Here is a 22,414-nt window from a genome sequence, read left to right on the forward strand (position 1 = left end):
TTTAGTGTTATTTAAAGATACTTCTAGTTATGCATGAATTAGCCGTTCAAATGCTCCAAAGGACTGACACTTCACTCAATTGAAAATGAATAACAAAATTAGTTACAATTTTTTGTGTATTTCGCTTATTTCATACACATTTAGTGGAATTATTTCATACAAACATTGATTTTATATATACTGTATTATTCATACATATTGTATACTGTAATTCACAGAATATTTTTAAGAAATAAAGAATAGTATTACTAGTATTTCCACTTTGCTGGGCATGTGTTATGTATTATTGTATTTTTTCTAAAGTAGTTTTATGTGTGAAGTTTTTTGCTGTAGATATAGTTAATAAAATATCATTGCTTTACCACTACATGAGATCCCTGTGCTCCCGGTTCGCTTCCCGGGTTTTTTTTCTACGGACGGTTAACATAAATGCAATTAGTATTAGATTGTTTTCCTGGTTTAGATTTGTTAAGTCATTGCATGGCATATAAAAGATAGATAGTGTTTGTTAATGCATGTGTGCTGAGGGTATTGGGATTGTGTATGTCTGGGATAGATGTGCTATTGTGCCGACCAAACCACAACACACAAACAAATGCCTGCTATAATTAGGTTCCACTGATGATCCAACATCATCATCGGCCACAACCCCTGTAGGACCTAAACCGGGAGCGCCCAGGAATGTGTCGATTGAGAAGATGGCTCAGGGATGGGTCATATCGTGGTTATCACCGGTCGACAAGTCTGTGGCAGTGGCCTACTATCGCATCGAGTTTAAGGAGAACGACAAGAGATGGCAATATAGCGAACCCATCGCTAAGGATAACGCTTTTTTAAGTATATTTTTAAATTATTTTACAATTAAATCAAATTAATTATTTTTATATAAAAATATAGTTAAAAATCTCGATTCTGGCACTAAATATACTTTCCGTGTGTGGGCTTACTCTATATTAGGCAATGGAGAAGTCAGCGATCCATTTGATTACAAAATTTCCGGTACTTATTGCTAATCTATAGATAAATAACTATTTATTGAATTGTTAAGAATTTTTATTTTATTGTAAATTTTATATTATTAATATAAAGGGCCAGCCGATGGCATTAAGGGTGCTCGAGCTATAACTGCCGGCATAGTGGGCTCCGTCCTATTTTTTGTAACAGCAATTGTATTGTCCGTCTGTATCGTCAAAATTTGTAATAAAAGAAAGAGAAGAAAAATGGAAAAAGGTTTTTATTATTATATTTATTTATTTAAGTATTAATTTTTGAATTTTATAGCATATATGATGGTTACCTGTCCGGTAATGGACGGTATCAATGGTGGACATCATACTCACGGTGATAGCCCAGTGCCTTTAAAACAGTAAGTATGGGTTGTCTCAGTCCTGTATCGGATTTATGGATAGCTTACAGCAAATATCAAATAATATTAAAAAAAAGATTTTCAATTAAATTTACACAAAATATCTTTTAAAATACAATAAATATTTTTTATATATCTATTTGTCTTTTTATATAACAATCAATGATATCTTATTCCTTATTTTTTCTTCATTTTTGCTTCATTTGGCTTTCTTTCACATCGAGGACTAAATTAGGAGGTGATTGAAGTTATTGATGGCATAACAGAGCGCAATGCAATGGTTATGCCATCACTTTGCATGCAATTTCCTCATTAGCTGTTATGATGAGTTGAGCCATCACTTTAGGCATCCCTTTCCTAACAGTTATCAACTAAATCTTAACTCTATTTTCTCTCTCTTTTATCATGACTTATGTCTCACTATATTTCATCAAATTATGATTTTATCATTGGTCTGGTGTTTTGGTCTCTAATTTCTCTACTTATACTACTTGTTCAACCACTACAGCACAGGACGATATAATATGTAGTTTAGGTACTCCGGGAAGCCTTCTCGGTAAGAGCTGGTGTTTCACTACATAACATTCCTATCGCACTAAAAACACTATATATTTATTATTATATGAATGATTTGCATGTTATTAGGCCTCAATTGATTCAAACCGTTTGCTTCTCACACTAAACACTCAATTCACTCTAACTTTTCTATTAATATTTGACTAACAGTTGCCTAAAATAAACAAATTTCTATTAATATTAAAACTTAAGTTTAGGGCCTTTTATATTAAATTTTCAATAAATTTCGCATTTAATAAAATCTACAATTTATATAAAACAAATGTTAATCAAATTGACTTTTCATTTGATAAAATTAATTTTAATACTTTAGATTATTTTTCTGTTTAATTTTCAATTGATTGTTGAAATTATAAGGAACAGTAGTTTCATAGTGTTTTACTATTACTATAATTAGATAGAAAAATAACAATTTTGCTGACAGATTGACAGTCTAGTTGACAGCATTTCAAACTCCAGAATATTATCAGCACTGGTAGTACATTATAACCCCTTTTTCTGATTCACAATGTGTACAGTTATCCCGATCACTATAATTATAAACCATTGCACCCCTTATTAACTAACACTGACTTTCCTTTTTTTAATTTGAATAAAAACATGACATGAAATGACAGTGAAATGATAATATAGTAATGTTTATAACAGTCGATCCCATTCATGACCTCCGATATTGGCATTAGAGCTATGAATTGAGTGTTATATGAATAGGTTGTGTCTGAAAATGAAAATTATTATTACAGACGTGCGAAAAGAGGAATATCAGGTTTAATACATGTATTGATTAGAAGTCTTTTGCAAAGATTCGGTGCACAACACTATTGCCGACGACCAACTGAGCCCAGACATGTGGCCGGACGTGATAGTTCACCCCTTGGAGTTCCAACAATTGAAACGATTGGATCCAATTGGAGAGATAACGTCATACAGGTCTCACCCCCTGCGCGACGAAGAGCTATGAAAAATGTTAGATATAATGTCGAAATGGAGTACTCGAGACCACTCGGTTGGATCAGTAGGACATCTGACGGCAAATTTGTAGTCAAAGGACAGCCTATTCTTATGAAAAATATTGGTTACAATACCGATGAACAGTTACACGCCTACGACTTGACCCCCTCTAATCAGGCCAGTGTTAGGGGAAGTTTCCGGAGTGATGGAAGTGGACAAAGTGGTCCCAATCATACAAATGTGTTTCCATTACATAGACATCACTCACAGTTTAGTCGCTCATCAACGCACTCATCCCTTCCCTCCCGTTCCCAACGAAATCAATCGTTTAGTCCTCAGTCATACTCATTCCGTTCGGGATATAATATATCACAAGTATTCAGACCACGTGATCCCCGATTCAGGACCAGTTCTCCGGGACCGGGATTACCGCCCGACTCGCTCAGTATGGAACAAGAACTGAGTTCCGTTCGCCAAACATCTTCATCATTTGAACGCTCGTCACAAATACCGATGATTTCCTCGCCATCATTGCGGTCACAACTACAAGAACTACCAGCGCTGAGACCAATACACGAACATTTGCATCGACATAACAATCACTCAATGTCTCAATTACGGGCAACAGTTCCTATATCACGTCAGCCAAACATTAGAGCCATAAATCGCGGACCACTTCTTTTGGAGACAGTTCCCGAAGCCATTTACGATGCCGTCCACATTACACCCAAATATGACTCACCTTCTGCTAGAAGGGGTGACCTTTGGACCGACGGACGGCACTTACACATCCCACAGCCTATTAATCAAAGTACAAATAATATTCAATTGCTTAGAGGTTTGTTATTATCTCTATAATTGCAAACAAATTATATAATGTTAACTTAAAATATTTTTCAGACGTTCCTACCATATCTGCCCGTGCGATGTCCAGACCATATCAAAACGTGCCGTTTCCGAGACATCTCATTGAAGAGTCAGTGCCTCAGTATAAGACCCAACAATCACTCGATGATCCGATTGATGAAATGCGTTTTATAGCACCTCCTAAAATGGTATTTAAAAAACCCAGAGCACCACCGCCTCCACCCTCATTAAGCCAACAGAAGACTATAGATTTGAAGAGTGATTTTAATACAACTGTTAGCAGTGACTCATCTAATGACCAGCCCTTTCAATATACTCGGGACAAGTTATTGGGTGCCGTTGAAAAAGTCAGGAGTGGTATGTTACTAACTCGCGCTTCTCCATTTAGACATGAAGGTATGGTTGTCATCAACACATGTTGTTTACAGTATATTAGACGTAGTGTTAATTTATTTCTTTATACATTAGGTTCGCAAACTCCGACATCAGTTCAAACACCATCGCAGACACCTATTGATAGGCGACTGTTAGAAATGCCGGAACCTTTACTCCGACCTCGACGTCCCACTCCTGTCAAGTTTGCTGACGATAACAATGTGTTTATTGATGATCATCATAATCAACCCACATATCGTTCATCACATCCGCAACCTCCCAGTCGGGCTAGCCTTACGAGTCAATCTTCTGGTAGAGGCAGTGCTGGTCAGGACGGGTCGGGAAAAACTACTTTAGTTTCCAACTCAAGAGGCAATTCATTCCAAAACTCACCGCAAAGTGAACTCCAATCCGTGTCCAATATTGATAAGACAGCGAGCAGTAGCTCTGGTATTGCCAGTCAAACCATGTCATCACAACTGCATTCATCCACATCTCCCGGTCAGAGTTCGGGTATTTCCGCCACATCTACGTCTGCAACTCCTAATCGATACGTCAAAGAAGTGCAATCAATCAAACAGTCATTCTTACCGAAATCCATAGCATATCAAAGTCGACCAACAGTTGAATCGCCGCAATCGGAACCAATATTTCCTTCTTATGCACCACCGATGGAACCTTTGGACGTATCTGTCGATGAAAATTATGAGTTTGACTCTATATCTCCCTTAGAGGCCGAACTGATCGAAAAATTGCGTCGAGAACAGCAACGATGGAGTCAATGGCAACAACAACAACAATATCATTATCAACCACAACATTATCAACAACAACAACAACAGAGCATTAGAGGACCATTCAGTGATTCAGAAGTGTATAGTACTGTTCCCATTAGACGTCGATATGAAGATACGGACGCCCGCTGTGCGGCTCTGAAGGAAGAGTTTTTTAGATTTAGAAGAAGACAACAACTCTTACAACAACAACAGCAACGACACCGACCATCACATGAGGAACTGAGTTCTTCAGATGAGTTTGAGAGCGCCTGTTAGCCAACCAACTGATCAACCAATTGGTTATTACTACTCCATATATTTTGTTATATTATTGTATATATAAATATCTATATATTTATTATTAGTAAATATTTATTGATTTTTACAAAAATCACTGCCAATTAGTGACATTTATATCCATTTAATTTTTATACAATTAAATGGTGACAACATTTTTTAGTGATAGACAATTATATGAAAGATTTATAAGCCATTTATAAAAATAAAAATTAGTTTATTAATGGGGAGTTTAATAATAATTAAATTATTTGTTGTTTATTATTTTCTATAATTAATTTGGCAATTTATTTGTTTTTATACATACCATGTAAATATATTTATGTAGTATTTAATATAATATTTATTATTAACAAAAGAAAAATCTATAAATATTAAAATAATAAGAAATTAAAAAAATGTAATATTTAACTAATAATCTAATTAATTACGAAAAAATATCATGAAATAAATTTAAGGAATTAGTGTTAGAGAGAATAAAAAAGCACATAAAATGTATAAATTAAATGATTTTGTGCCAAAAATATAGGATATAAAGAAAAGTTCAAATTAATGATTGAAAATACAAAATCTTTATAAAATAATTAATTTTTTTTTAATTTTTACTATTAAGTATAATTCTTTAAAATTATTTGTTATTTATTAATATTAACAAATCTAATAAATACATAAAGGATCTCTTTTTATTATAAATACATATAAACTAATTTGATTTAAAAGAAATTTTCATAATTATGTTTAAATTGCTGATTTTAATAATTTATTTACAATATTAATTTCTAAGTTAGTATAAATTTTGTTTTTTTTCAATTATAATAATTAGCAAAATTTTTAATTAGTTTAAATTATAATTATTTGTTATGGTTTAAGCAAATAAAAATTATGATAATAATCAATAGATATGTTAAATTGTAATAATTATAAATTTGATTAATATAAAATATGTAAAAAAAAACATTAATTGTTTGATACTTTGCTCATAAAAAACTTTATAAGATTATATTAATAGTTATAAAAATAGATAAGAAAAACTTTAAATTGAAAACAATATATCTTAATATATTTATTTGAAAACAAAACACAATTTTATGACATATTGACAAAATGTTTTAACAATATAAAAAATTACATTATTTATAATTGTGAAAAACTTTATAAGATATATTTATAGTTTATATTTATATTTGTAAAAACAAAATGGAAAAATGTTATAATAATTATTAATATATTGCGATAATTATTAAATTTTATTCTGTGATAATAAATAATATTTCATTTGACATATTATTTGTAAATTTTTTAATGGTTAACAATTGGAAACATTAGTACAATGTGTTTCATAGCTATATATTCACTGTTTTTTATTAATAAAATTAAAACTACTTAATATATATCAATGAAATTTATAACTAATGATAAATAAGATAATATCATTACTTTTGTGATGCGATACTAAATAAGTATCGCACAAAAAATACCGTTTCATAGCTATAGAATTAGCTATAGAAACAATGTTAAAATTTCCCTATACTTTATATATTATAATTTTATAATAATTAAAATTGCGAGTGCATTATGATAAATGGTCAGGGATGTGATTAGTGTTGGCAAAAAAGAGAAATTTATGAAATAATAGAGAAATTTCTATCTATGGGATCCCCGTGTTAATTTTGATCTCTACATATTTGTTATCTTGTAACAATACATTGTTTTTATATGTAATAATTAAAAATTATTAATAGTATTTTAATTAGTGTTAAGTAAATAAATAATTAATTTAATTATATTAAACTATGATATATAAAATAAAATGAGTCAAATTTTACAAAACTGATTATTATTAAATAATTATTTTATATATAGGTATCCTATTTAGTAGTCTACTATATAGTATAATATTATATGTAGAGTATTATGTCTCATTAATACAATAGTACATTATTACAATAGCTTTAGATATGGGGATCCCATAGTATACACAATAAAGTTAAATTTCTATAGAAATTTATTCCTGAGAAACTTTATAGAAACTTTCTCAGTGAAATTTATTAGAAACTTTCTATTTGCCCATCTCTAAATGTGATCATTTTGAAGATAATAAAACTATATATCACATCACATATTTTGCTTTGCTTAATAAAAAATAACTTTTTTGTTACTTTTCTAAATTTTATAGATAAAATATAATTTAAGATATAGTAAAAATACCTGTAAAAATTGATATTACCAATTAAACAGTTGGTTAACAAATATATATAATGTATTTATTATAATATAATCGACAAATGTTTACATTAAATATTGATCAAATAGTTGTTAAAATGTTGCGAAATTTAAAATCCAATTTTCTTATCTATGTTTATCTGCACTAACACTATACCGATAAATATCTAAAGTAACTTTAAAAATGATTTATTAAGTAATTAGTATTAATCATGTTTTTGCTCAAACAGTTTAGTGTATAATTAATTTATAAGAAACATATTGTATATTATGTTAAATAAGGATGAATTGTATGAAATCATTTCTTACGGTCGGTTGAGAAAACCGGCAAATAATATAATACCAGTGCTCTTATGTCTGACAATAAACATAAACGGACGGTCAGCACGAAATGTCGGCACATTTCTGTAACGACCAAATAAGCCTCTATTGCTGTTTCCGGTGACAGTGTTGACCACTGTATGATTCATGCCGTCTTCAGTCACCTCAATGATGACTTTATGATAGATCTCTGAAATGTGTAAATAATTGGTTCCGTCGATACCGGACAGGTCTGACTTATACGTGAATATATTATTCAAACCGAGCGCCTGAAGTGTACTTTTCAGTGTATATGATGTCCTAATGTGAAACTTAGGTAATACAAGTCTAACAGTGCTTTCAGTCATATTATCTAATGCTTCGTCAAACAGTTTGTCTGTCAGCCGATCACTTAATCTCTTTAAGCCTAGAGTACGGTTAGGCAACAGGACATACATGTATAGGTCAGTGTCGGGACTGTAGGGCAGTTCAATAAGTTGGCAGTTGTCGAGTGATTGCAATGTCGTGTAATTAAAAGTATTGGAGAGTTTCATCAGAGGTTTTTTGATGGCTTTATTTGAATAATAAAAGTCTTCCTCTTTTGTGCTCCATTTCAGAAACTGTTGCCTCCATATGCCCTGAAGCCAGTGGTGGCCAATCATGTGGTCGTTTCAAATTAAAACCAACTTTAAAAATCTCGCTTTAAAATTGTATTTTGCTATTTATCAAACTTATAGTCTCTCTCTCTCTCTCTCTCTCTCTCTCTCTCTCTCTCTCTCTTTCTCCCATTTAATGTTTTACTGTTATATAAAAATCATTAAATTTCAATGCATACCACGAAACAAATTCTACTTTTTAAATGATAAATGATTTTAAGTATAGATAACTAACATTTTGGTATTGCTTTTATGTTATTATACATAAATTATTTCTGATTTTACTAAATTTTTTATTATTATATATCTCTTAATATTATATGAGTAAACATATAGTTTTATCTGTGTTTGGGTTTTGGAAATTTTGTTACACTTTTTTCAAACCATATAACAACTCTAAAGTGTAAATCATATGTTAGGGTTAGTAGTATAAGGGAAATAAAAACTTTTTTTGTGGTAATCATTGAAAGATTTATTTTAATGACTTTTGAGGCAGAGATAGATATTTATGAATACTGTATATATTAAAAGTAAACTCACTTTAAAGTAGGCAGCATTGAGAAGGACCAACACATTTAATGGACTCAACTTGTCGTCCAACAACTTATCTACCTTTCCTTTAGTCATATTAAACACCCAGTCGTTTATGGATTGCATTGCTTCGTCACTTTTGAATAGGAAGTCAACTGTTTGTAGTTTAGAGTTATAGTAATACAGTAATTGTTTTTTATAATCTTCTAGTATTGGGTTTCGGATTTGAGCGAAGAGACCGTTTGCCAAAACCAAATGGTTATCACCCGATATATCGGCCAAATGTCCATAAAATAGACGAAACTTTTGATTCAAATCATTACTAATATTATGATTTTGCAAATTCAAGAGATCTTCCAATTCTGTGGCCGTTTTATCTTTTGCTGCCATATATATCATACTTAATGTTGTTGTTATCGCACCGGTAGATATCAATACATTTTCATTATCATTATAAAGTTGTCGCAATAAGTTAAACGTTAAATAATTATTTGCTTTTGATATACTTTGTTTTGTTTTACATATTTTTAAATTTATTAACAATAATATTAATAACATACAATAACTATTTTTCAAACCATTTATCACTGTATTATATAAATTAACGTTAACTGTCATTTTTACATTAAATTCAATTCAATTCAATTCAATTCAATTTTATTTTGACAGCACTGTATTCAGTTATGCAACTGGTATTCTTACAGTATTATCTCAAATTAAAAGTTTTATAGAAATTTTTACATTAACTAGAAATTATATATTTATTAAAAATATATAATCTGCAAAATATGGGTACGGTTTTTACTTTATTAGCACAGATACAGATATATACAATACTGTATAATATGTTTGACACTTATATAAATGCTAGTGTTTTTTTACTTTAATGTATATTATTTAGTTTATAACACATTTTTAGTGTAATTTCTTTATTAAATTCATTGCCAAAAATTATTTTCATTTGAAGGCAATATGAAACAATAATTTGTTATGTATTGTATGATAATTTAGTGGTGGGCCTTGAGGTTATAACCAACAAGTGGTCATCAATATAGCACTTATTGTAATTTTTACTTTTGTTTTTTAATATTAATTTATGCAGACTCTGTAAACTTAATAAAACCTTTAACATAACAAATAATGTATTATTGATAATATTGTAGTATAGGTTCATTAAACAAAAATCATGACTTTATTATATTTTTTTGGGAAAAAACAATTTTATAATTAATTTTCAAACTCAGTGTAACTTTTATTTATAACTAATGTTAGTTCCATATATCAGTTATTATTAATAATAATTATATACATTGCTAATATTAAATGAAAATTAATTTATAATAATATTAATAACAAATAACTAGTAGTCAAACAATTAATTATTAGTAAATTTAAAGTGATTTATAGCACAAGAGATATGTATGGATGAGTAAGCAATGCATTTAAATACATATATAATTAACTCAATGTTTATTTTGTTCAGATATTCATAAAAAATTAAATTAAATTTTTGTTTTATTACCATTTGGTTAAAACATAATGTTTTGGTTTTAATATATAATCATTTTAACAATATTACAACATTAAAAAAATACTTTTATTTTTTTTATTTTTGAGCAATTTATCAAAAAATTTTATAAAATACATAGAGTTATAATTAATATTATTATATATATATATATATATATATTTAAATTTATCATTTAATAATAATAATAATGAAAATTTTCAACTTTATAAAATTTAATAATATTTGTAATTTTATATATACATTATATTAACGGTATAATATAAATTCATTTATTAAATATATAGTGTAAGTAAATATATTTTGTTTATAATATATAGTAATATATATTTTTAATATAATATAAATATTTACCTAACAATCTGATAAGCATTTTAATAACATTGAAATACAGTTTGTAATGACTAAAATATATTTTATATAACATATATATTTTTATATGCAATAATTGAGATTTGATTTGATATGAGATTATAATTATATAATAAAACAAGTATTAAGTCAATTGCTTCACTTGTTTTTGTTTGTTTCGATAAAACCAATGTTAAGATTTTACTCAATTAAAAAATATTGAATCAGACTAAACAAGTTTAATCTCAACTAATAGCCGACTGATCCGGATTATAGTAATCCATGGATTCACTAAATATATAAGTGAGTGGATTAACGTCATGAATACCATTCGGTGGACACCATTCATGATGACTGACTATAGTCTGGTGATGATTATCGCCGTAATGATTGAATGATGAATTACACGACTCATTGGATGACGTGGACGCCGATGACAGTGTTGAAGACGGGGTTATATTGCGATCGATGGCCTCCACTTTGACCAATGGCGGCGACTCGCCTGACATTGACGACAGCTCTATTGATGACAAATCCAAACTCTCTCTAGTATTAAGAGACTCGTCATTAGGTGTCGGCATTGCATCCTTTTCACGACGTTTTCGGGTCCGAATCACATCCCGTCTCATTGAAACCGGTCTATAGTTTAATATAATAGACTTTTAATGATTTATTCAGTACTCAACAAACTTATTATAGTTTGCTGTTTAATAGGGATGTCGTTGTTTATATCTTATGATAGATTTGATTGATTGCTTATTAATTTATTTCCAATTTTATTGCATAACATATTAAAATCATTATTTTTCCCCTCATTAAAATTTCTTACAAATGCCATTTAAGATAATATAATTATATATAATTGTGATAATTATAAAATGTGAATTAAAATGAATAGAAAATCATCACTTAATATATATTTATATTTATCTGTTATTGAATTATTTAATATATAAAAAATTAAATTTTATTACCTTTCACTTACATATAAATAAAATCTTAAACTTGAAGTTATAATCTCCAAGAAATTGAATAAATTTGGATTAATTTTTAAAACGTTAAATTAAATTTTTAATAATAATTGGGAAAATGTATTAAATAATTTTTAATTAATAATATTAAGCATAAATGATAAGTTATCCGATTAGTGGTAATTAAAAATAAAACTAAATAAATTTACTATATAATAAATTACACTAATTGAATACAATATATGGTATTTAAATTTAATACATTTTGTTAAAATTATTTATAAAAAAATCTAAAAAAATAAAAGTTAATTATTAAGTAAAAAGCTAATAAAAAGTACTATTAGTAAATTAATCATTTGCAATGTTAAACAAACTAATTAAAAAAATAGTTTTTAAATATACAAATTTGAGCGCTTATGCCATAAACTCATATTAAAGTGTTTACAATAATTGATTGAAATATAAACACAAATTAAGACAAACTCTATGGTTTAAGTTTACAATTTATAATTATTTTAAATACAATTTATGCTAATTTAATGATTGATTACCTGTTGAAACCATTGATGCGAAAGAAGAGACCGCACGCGTTGCACACGTGAACGCCTCCCGCGTCCCTCCGCCACATCGTTGTCTTATTTGTGCCACAATTAGCGCAATGAAGAAAACTTTTTCTTAGAGTTGAGACACGAGATATTTTGCTGACATGTGGTCTGTGGTCTCCGTTTACCCGATAGTATAGACCACAAGCGTTACCTGATTTAGCAAAATGTATGCAAAAATAATTAATAAACCAAAAATTCAATTTTAATTATAGTATTTGTGTTCACAAATGTTTGGACAGGGCTTACATAGGAAGTGACACGACCCGTATTTGCGCCATAAGGGAGTACTGGTTGTCCCACAATTGCTACACTGCCTATCACTTCCACTATTGGTTTCACTTTTAATGTTAATATTCATTATTATTATCAATATTATTATATTGATGTCTAAACGGCAATATTTGTTGCTATTTATTATTACAGAATTTTAAAAAACTGTTGAAAAATAACTAATAAAAATTAATTTAATTTAAATTTTAAATATATTCATTTGTAATTTGTCAGTAGTAATCATATTTTTTGTGATCAGTTTAAATGAATTTTTAAAAATTAATTAAAATAATCACAAGTTGCATGAAATTTATTATTTAAACTGAAAATAATATAATTTAAACATAATATATATTTATTTATTTATAAAGAACCATATTTTATCAAAACTTTTAAATTATATGATATTTGAATATCATTTTGAGCCAAAATATTAATGTAATTGAATTAATTTTAATAAAAATAATTATCACTATATATATATATATTTCAATATAATTTAAATAGATATTATTATTATATTATTACAAAAAAAAAATTTAGAGCACAAAATCTTTTAACAAAATAGAATTTAAATAATTTTAAATTAAATATTAAAATATATAATTTATATAAACATATTACTTTACATTATAATTAATAAAACATTTATATAAAATAAAATCATTTTGTGTTACATAACTAATGACTTTCAGCTGTGATATAATGTTTTCAAATAAATGTTTTGAGACAAACTTTTTTCTTTGAGAAAACACTCTTTCAATAGGATGGGGGACTGGTATGTCATAAATGCACATATCATATACGGCACATATTTAACAGTTAGTTTTTACGTAACTGATTACAAAATTATTATGTATTAGCCATTACTTAAATTAAGACTAAACTGTAAGAGTAAGTCCAATCAGTAGCAGTGCTGTTGTAACAGTGTTTGGCTTTTCGTTATGTCAAACCCATTGGTGTTTCTCTCTCTCTCTCTCTCTCTCTCTCTCTCTCTCTCTCTCTCTCTCTCTCTCTCTCTCTCTCTCTCTCTCTCTCTCTCTCTCTCTCTCTCTCTAAACACAAGAAAACAGGTTGAGATCCGAGACACGAAATAATGACAATAATACAAGAATTGTTGTGCTCTGGTATTACCTAATATACAGAGTATATATATATATATATATATAAATTTGTTTATAACTCGTGAAAATGGTTAATAAATATGGAGTAAACTAATGTAAATGCATTGATCATTGAATATGAACTGATTAGCGCTGCTCTCAGGCCATGTCACTAGCAATACGAGTGCATAATGTGTGCGGGAATCTCATTAAACTGTGACCCGCGGTGTGTATGGTATGTATGAGCGCCGATACTCCCAACTCATGAGTAGTGTTTGGCCCGCAAGACAAGTGAACCAATGCGTGAAGCACTCAATAATCACTGAAAACTACTTTTTCATGCCTATACCTAATGCCTTATTATATGAGTGCACCCTTTTTACTGGAGGTTTGCAATATCTAAACAGCAGGTAATATTAAGTGCACCGTTTGCACCATTATCTTGATTGACCCGCTGTTTAATACAACTGTGCAATGCCTTTCATATACTGTACAAACAAAACAGTTAAATCATATCATATATGATATTTTTTGTTACAGTAAATACACTTTACACATACCAATAGATTTTATATACTGTTTAGAAATTATTTTTTTTATTATTAAAATAATTTTACACTAAAATCTCTCTCTCTCTCTCTCTCTCTCTCTCTCTCTCTCTCTCTCTCTCTGAAAGTAAGATTTAATATCAAGGATTATACTTAACTATAAAAACTAAGTCTTACTTATAATTTTAGTTTTTATGAGAGTAAAAGATTTGCTAAAATGATGAATTAGATTCGCGTTTTTTGGGACACTATTAATGTTATAGAATAGTGTATAACGTTATAACAGTATTATATGTACATTGATATTAAACATATTTTATTTTTTATATGTAAAATACAGTAAAATTGAAAACTACTTAGATATATATGAATGAGTGAAATGACATAAAAATTAAATTATATTTAAGCAACTTTTTTAAGTAAACTATTAAATATAGTATAACTCAACACATAATTTTGTTTAAAAACTTTTATATGGGGATTATTTTTTAAAACTAAAATTTTAAATAATTACGAGAGAGAGAGAGAGAGAGAGAGAGAGAAAGAAAGAGGGAGAGAGAACTATTAATTATATTTCTTTCTTTTTAATTATAATAAAAAATTTTAATACTAGAAATGTACAATTTTATTATTAATTTTTTTACAAAATATATACAGAGAGAGAGAGAGAGAGAGAGAGAGAGAGAGAGAGAGTGCCCTTAAGTGAAACAAATGTTTGTTTGAAATAAAAACATATATTTACCCCTCCTTTGAAAATTTATTCTTAATTTCCCACTAAAAAAATCATTAAACATATTTGTAAATAATATCTATAATATAATAAAATAAAACTTTATATTGTGTTTTGTGTTTAAAATATATAAATACCATCTAATCCTTAGTGAATTAAATAAAAACAAAATTGTAAGTAATAATTATATTTAATGAATTTTTTTATTGATTTCTGTGTCATACAACCAATCCCTAGACATATGAATCTTGTTTATCGGTATTATTATTATTATTTATCCAATAAAAATACTCTTAATTGTGTGCAATGTATATACAAACAAATTTTTACTTACATACCAACACATTATTATTGGCATTAAATTGCAAATGACATTATTATTAGTAATAGTAATAAATGTTTTACTTTATTATATATCAAAACATTAATTTCAAAAATTGTTTTTAAAGTAAATACCTGAAGATATATTCGATATATTTATAAAATATAATTTTTTTTGTTATAAATATTTAGGTTTCATAAATAGGATAATGAGTTTTGTTTAAACAATAAATATTTGTTAATTATATTGCATTAACATTTAGCTATATAAAGTAGTTTTATAAATTATAAAAACCTATTAATATGAAAATTGGCAATTATTCTTATATCTATTGATATATACATATAGTTATAATATATTTAACAGATAAATATATATTATTGAATATATTTGAATAAAAAGTTAAGAATTTTTGTTTTATTTTTGTTTTAATGATAAAATATTATCATAACTATCGATTTTTATTATGTATAAACGAGTAAATGTTAAAAACAATGTTGTTAAATATTAGATATAGATTATGTTATCAAATTTTCATATATTTTGTTAAAAATATTTATATTATCTATTATTGATACAGTATATTAGCATACAGTTCCATAATAATTATATTTTTTATAATATGATACGGCCAATAGATTTTCATAATAAATATGTCTCTAATCATTACTTTATTATATTGTATATATATATCTGACATATTACAGTTACATTTTTAAAATATATTGTATAGATATCAACCAATATTGCAAAACGTTAAATATATTTTACAATAATTAGTACAGTTTAATAAAGTAATAAAAATTTGAATATTGCTTATCAATCATTATAATTGTTTAACAATTTAAATTTATTGTATATTATTATAGATAAAGGATTTAACACTTAATGCTTTTTAATTCGATAAAACAACAAAACATTTAAACTGTAAAAGTAATTAATATTAATTAATTTATGTATTTATATATAACTTAGATTTATAAATAAACAAATATCATATTAATAAATAGAATAATCTTAAATGATTTAATGACTTTTAAATTTTAGTTTTATGTATAATAAAATAATCTTATTTTTAAAAAGTTTTAGATTAATAAAAAATAAATAAATAAATAATAACAAAAAACAACTTTCACCGGAAAATTAAATTTTTAAATATCAATAAAATTAATGTGATGTCATAAAATTATATACATTACTTACCAATTAATTTTTAATGATTAAATCTCAACATAATATATTATATACAATATATGCATAAAAGGCGTTATTTACAAATTGATATCAATTTATATAAAAAGTATTTTAAATGTTCTTTAATAATATTGTTTCTTAAATTTTATGTAAATTTATACTAAATTGATAAAATTATAATATCTGGAAGTAGGAAATATTCAGTATTTTTTTAAATGATGATAATATTAATTTAAATATTTTTTAGTCAATTTATGGTAATCATGATTAAATATTATACTATTTTCTTATTTTTTGTTTATCTAAATATAGTTTAAACGTATGATTTAATTGCAATATATATATATGCTGTTTCATTAATAAAATAAAATTTTTACATTAGACATATTAGGTTGCTTATGGTTTAAAACTTGAGGCAAATTGACAGCAAATATTAGCATTTAATTAAAATTAGTTTTAAATATATTTATATTTTTCAATTTATAAATTTATAGTATATAGCAGTAATTATAATACGTTAAATTACTTCATGTCTATATGGGCTGCGAAAAATGTAATTTATTTTTTAAAAGAAGCCATATATTAATTTAAAATTAAAAGGGGTGAACCTCAAGCACTGGTAGCCAGACAAGCATTGCACGACTGGGCAAAAATATATTACTTTTTTGGGGTATATTTACGGCATATAAGCCGGACTCAATATTTTCATTAAATAAAACACTGTATATCAAAATAACTGCTATTATCTTCATAAATGATAAATTGCTATACAATTGCCTGCAAACACAAAACGCCTAATCATTATTAATAAAATACTTGATATGATTTTTTATTATTTTTTTCAATATAAAATATGAGTGAATAAATGCTAAGCCGTCCCTAAACTCATGCTTACAGTCATATTATAGAATAATGTTTATAATAAATAATAATAATTAAATATTAGTATATTTATATTATATCGAAATTTTTTTTTGATTATAAGAATTTGTTTAAAAATAACATAAGTTTTGCTATAAAAATAAACTAGTTTTAATTGAATACAAAAAAGTCTAATTAAATAACACAAGCGTTTTGTTTTTAGTGATTTTTATTTGTTTATAACTATACATAAAACTTGTCTAAATTGTGATACAATTATTTGATTACTGGTTTCTCTTTTTATAAACTTATAAGACCTCCCGGTTTGATATATTCTATATTTTAATACTGTATTATATATTTATTAAATAAATATATACATTATATATATCTAACTTATTATACTTTACTGTTTATTTGTAAATACAGTTTTCCTTAAAATAAGATTTATGTTTACACTTTATATACCAATAAATTTACCAGTTACAATTATAAGTATACATTATATTATATTTTAAAATAAATTTTGCAAATGTAGTTATTTGAATAATTATTATAATATTTAATAATTGAAAAAATAAATAAATAATTTTCAATACCTCAGAAAAACAATTAATATAGCTTAAATATTTTTAATTGTTTTTATTAACAATTGTTTCCTTTTAATTAAATGAAAAATTTCATATTTTTTTGTAGCTCTATATTTTTATAAAAACTATTAATTGAAATAAAAAGAAAATATGATTTAATTAAAGTACAAATAATCAATTCATTTCTAAGACATATCTAATAAGTAATAAATATACAACAAATAAATTGCTTAAAATTTATAATATAAATTTAATTTATTTGTCAAATAAATTATATCTATGAACATAAATAATATTGTATTTTAATATATTATAAATGACTTGGGAGGAGACTTTTTAGTTAATGAATTTATAAAATACATGCTAAATATAATATTGTATTTTAATTTTTAAATTATAATTCAATCTAAGTCATGGCAATAGTCATAATATAACATTAATACTATATTAACAAAATGGTTTTACTTTACTGCTATTCAATCAATTGTATCATTTTATTGTAGATTTAACTACTTTTATGTTTGTTATGGCTAATTATTAATCACACGATTTTTGGTTATATACAGTAATTGTTAATTTTATAAAATTTAATATTTGTTAATTTATTGACTTTTTATTGCACAAACAGTTTGAACAAATCATACAATCATTTTTGAAGCACTTTATGCAATGTGTTTGAAATTATATATAATTTCCATGAATTTAATTTAACATAACATAACATAATATACAATAAATGTCTTAGCGATTTGTCTTAAAAATATTGCCGCAAAACCTATAAAGACTATCATAAATTGAAATAAATAATTACAAACTTTATTATTGCATCTAAAATCTACAATTTAATTATTAGATAATTTTGAATAGATTTTAAAAACAGGTTATTTGATAAGATTTTGGAAAAGTATTTTTTAATATTTTCATTAAGATTTATATAATGGATAATAATTTATATTAAAAAAATTTGTCTCAATTTTATATAATTAAAAATATTTTTTATAAATATTTTAATTAAAATATTTAGTCAAATTATTTAAAAATTTAAGGCCCTTATATAATATGTTTTTATATTTTTCTTATTATCTAAAATATCAGTATTAATAGTAAAATAGTAAAATTATTTACAAATAATAATAATGCTTATTATGCGATATGTATTAATTTAACAATTTGATATTTTAAATATTAGTGCATATTTATAGTTCAATTTATTATTTTTTATAACTAGTTGTAAATAGTAATCAATAAACATTTACTAAAATGATTTCAGTTTTTTTTATTAAAAAGCCGATATTGAAATAAAAACAAACTCTTAATTAAATATCATATAATTTATAATAAATAAAATAAGACAAATAAAATTATTTAATAAGGAAATATAAAGATGTATAATTTTTATTTATTTAATATTTTTAAAAATTTATTTTATTAACTAAATATTTTTATAAAAAACAACATTTTAAAGCTAGAGATTTAATTAAAATACTAAGTTAAATATATATTTAATTAATATTTAATGAAAAATTTGTTTTTATTCGTTACTGTAATGAATTTATCGATCCGTAAATGATTTGTTGCAACAATTTGTGATAAATCTGACAAAAAAACAAAGCCTTTTATGTTATTATTAATTATTAATATATGCATAAAACAAGGATTTTTAATTAAGAAATACTATTAGTTATATTCAAATTGATTTATTTGTTTAATATAATATATTTTTATAATATTATAGAAACACTATTTATTATCTCTCTCTCTCTCTCTCTCTCTCTCTCTCTCTCTCTCTCGATGGCTGAGAGGCTAATGTGTGGATCTTCGGGTACGACACCCCGGGTTTGATTTCTGATAGGTCTAAGTGCTTATTGTTAAGTTTCATTATTCATATATTATTTGTAATGTGAACTATAATATAATAATATATATATATATTAATCAGGGTTAAGCAGTTATAGGGGATATGTCAATTATATACCCCAAGATCAAGAATATGAAATTTTACCCCTACTTCCCCAAACTTTATGACCAAATAAAAAATGTAGTTTAATAACGAGGAGAAATAGACACCCGTTAAAATTCCGGGTTCTAGACACCTATTTTTAAATATTAAAATTTTAATTAATAATTGTTAATTGTTAATTAAATGTTATGTTTTAACTACTTATTTAAATTAAAATATTAAGTAAATATTTGTAAAATAGTTAAAATTAACGTTACAATTAATTATAATATTACATTATTTTATTAAAAATAAAAACTAAAATATTAAAATAATTATTATAGTACAAGCAAAATTTAATTTTAATATAATTAAAATAATAATAAAATATACAGTATATTTTAATGTTTTTATTAATTATTCTTAAGTTTTAAACGCCTAATTATTATCAATTTTTAAAATTTTAATCAAAATATAATAATAATTGCTTGAGTTTAATATATTAACAAAAAATATATAATAATTAGTATTAAGTTAATATTTATCTAAATATAATATTATTCTAATCAATATATTTAACTGAAAAGTTAAAAATGATTCATTTGTTAAATATGTAATTATGTTATAATTAGAATTATATTTTTAGATATTAATAATAAAATATTGTAATTAAATTATTTTTAATTTTGTATTTTTAGAGTAAAATTATGTTTTATTTTTATAATTTTAATTAAAATATTTTTGATTAATTTAAGTAAATATTTTGAAAAATTGTGGAATTTATTGGGAATTGTATCCTACTTTTCTGGGAATTTCCTCTTATTAACATTTATGGAATTTTTGAAAATTGTCTTCTTGACATCCTGGATTTAAAAATTTTGAAAATTTGTTATTTAAAAATACAATAAAAAGGTAAACCCAAACTATAATCCAAGATTTTTTTTGAGATTTTTAAAAATTTTACCCCACCCTCTACACCCTCTACACCCTATACACACTAAGACTCAAAATCTCGCTTAACCCTTATATTATTATATTTAATGCTCTCTTATGGTGAATATGTACTCTAAGTTTGCTTATGCGTGCTCTACAGTGTAGAGTTTACACAATACATACAAAGAGAGAGAGAGAGAGAGAGAGAGAGAGAGAGAGAGAGAGAGAGAGAGAGAGAGAGAGAGAGAGAGAGATTATAAGTTTTATAAATAGCAAAATACAATTTCTAGATATATACAGTATACTGTATTTATATATTGTATTTTCTAAATATTTCGAAATATATATACTGTATTTTCTATAAACTGTTTATTACTTAAATTATTAAATAAATTACTGAATTTGTAATCTATAAATTTTTATAAACTTAGCAAAATAATTTTAATAATAATTCGTTAATTTATTAATATTTTTGCGTATGTTTTTATAATTTTTGTTTTAAATTTTAGAATTAATTTTATATTTAAATATATTGTTTAATATAGATATTTTACTATTAATAAAAACAATTTAATATTACTATAAAGTAAAATAATATAATATTAAACAGTAGTTATAGTTTTCTATAGAGAAATGTTTAGCATTTATCTAGTCGTCGATCGGGTCATTATTTGCATTAATTGAACTAATTTTTTATTTAATAAATAAACAAATAAAAAGCAAAAGTAATATGTATTTTATAAATAAATTTAAGAAAACTTTATTTTATTGAATTTTAGTTCATTGACGCCATTAAATTAAATTATTAATTTTTATTTTTACTAATTAAATTTATATTATTACTTAATTTTTATTTAGTAATGCATTATATTTTTATTTAATCGAAAACAAATAATATTAAATTAATGATTTAATTTATAATTATTTATTATATATATATATATATATATATGATATTTATTAAAAATTACTTTCATTTAGTTGAAACTTGTAAATACAATTTGACAATTTTTATTTATGCTTATCTAATTATATTTTAATAATACATATTATAAAGTATTGAATAATAAATTGCGAGTCAAAGTATACTATACTGTATTTACTTATAAATATTGTTTATTTATAACTAAATGTCTATTTTTAAAATCTTAAAAACAATGATTCAAAAATGTATTCAAAAAAAGTTTAAATATTTTGTTATATAAACAGTTTCTCATATATTAAACAGTATTTATCTATAATAAGTGGCAAAATGTTGTCATAATAGTCAAGTAATCTTTGAGTTGTTGTTTATTTTATTATCTATATCTGCAGTACATTTAGATGACTTCTCCGCAAGAAAATAGACAAAATAGAGCTCTCATTGTATTAATTTGTGCCGAAGTTTGTCGTTAATGTTATAAAATGTTTGTCAAATTGATTACAAAACAGAGGAATTTGCATATATTTTAAAAGTTTTTAAAATCTAAGTTTATATAATCATTTTAAATATAAATTATATGATTTATAATAATATTCTTTATATCATTCATAGAAACATAATGTGAAAAA

The 22,414-nt window shown here is 24.9% G+C and overlaps 2 protein-coding genes across 3 annotated transcripts in view; one reads left to right on the top strand and one right to left on the bottom strand.

The window, feature by feature from the left end:
* The window catches only part of LOC128960786 (protein turtle homolog B-like), an 86,506-nt gene extending 81,289 nt beyond the window's left edge, over positions 1-5,217 (top strand). The window contains exons 11-17 of one of the 2 annotated variants that reach the window (XM_054306923.1): positions 613-837; positions 898-999; positions 1,090-1,230; positions 1,282-1,366; positions 2,686-3,731; positions 3,794-4,156; positions 4,229-5,217. In XM_054306923.1, coding sequence (XP_054162898.1) covers positions 613-837; positions 898-999; positions 1,090-1,230; positions 1,282-1,366; positions 2,686-3,731; positions 3,794-4,156; positions 4,229-5,187 — 2,921 coding nt within the window. In that variant the 3' untranslated portion in view covers positions 5,188-5,217. The remainder of the gene's footprint in view (positions 1-612; positions 838-897; positions 1,000-1,089; positions 1,231-1,281; positions 1,367-2,685; positions 3,732-3,793; positions 4,157-4,228) is intronic. The other variant, XM_054306931.1, reaches the window with a different exon arrangement.
* Positions 5,218-7,736: 2,519 nt separating this feature from the next.
* Positions 7,737-12,731, bottom strand: LOC128960360 (intracellular coagulation inhibitor 2-like). Its single transcript, XM_054306434.1, has 5 exons — positions 12,620-12,731; positions 12,320-12,524; positions 11,059-11,436; positions 8,928-9,423; positions 7,737-8,369 (listed from the first exon to the last, which is right to left on the bottom strand). Exons 1-5 carry the CDS (start codon positions 12,729-12,731, stop codon positions 7,737-7,739), a joined length of 1,824 nt encoding a protein of 607 aa, XP_054162409.1.
* Positions 12,732-22,414: the final 9,683 nt, after the last annotated feature.

This window comes from Oppia nitens, unplaced genomic scaffold (assembly GCF_028296485.1).
Source record: "Oppia nitens isolate AA-2021 unplaced genomic scaffold, nextdenovo-longstitch-racon4-pilon3 scaffold13_pilon_pilon_pilon, whole genome shotgun sequence".
Classification (NCBI taxonomy): domain Eukaryota; kingdom Metazoa; phylum Arthropoda; class Arachnida; order Sarcoptiformes; family Oppiidae; genus Oppia; species Oppia nitens.

What these genes read in the sequence shown, in the direction of transcription:
- LOC128960360 (XM_054306434.1), bottom strand. Translation starts at nt 12,731, where the DNA reads ATGAATATTAACATTAAAAGTGAAACCAATAGTGGAAGTGATAGGCAG. An exon ending in CGCATCAATGGTTTCAACAG is followed by an intron (nt 11,437 to 12,319) that starts GTAATCAATCAT and finishes ATTAAACTATAG; the next exon opens with ACCGGTTTCAATGAGACGGG. An exon ending in GATTACTATAATCCGGATCA is followed by an intron (nt 9,424 to 11,058) that starts GTCGGCTATTAG and finishes AACAAAACAAAG; the next exon opens with TATATCAAAAGCAAATAATT.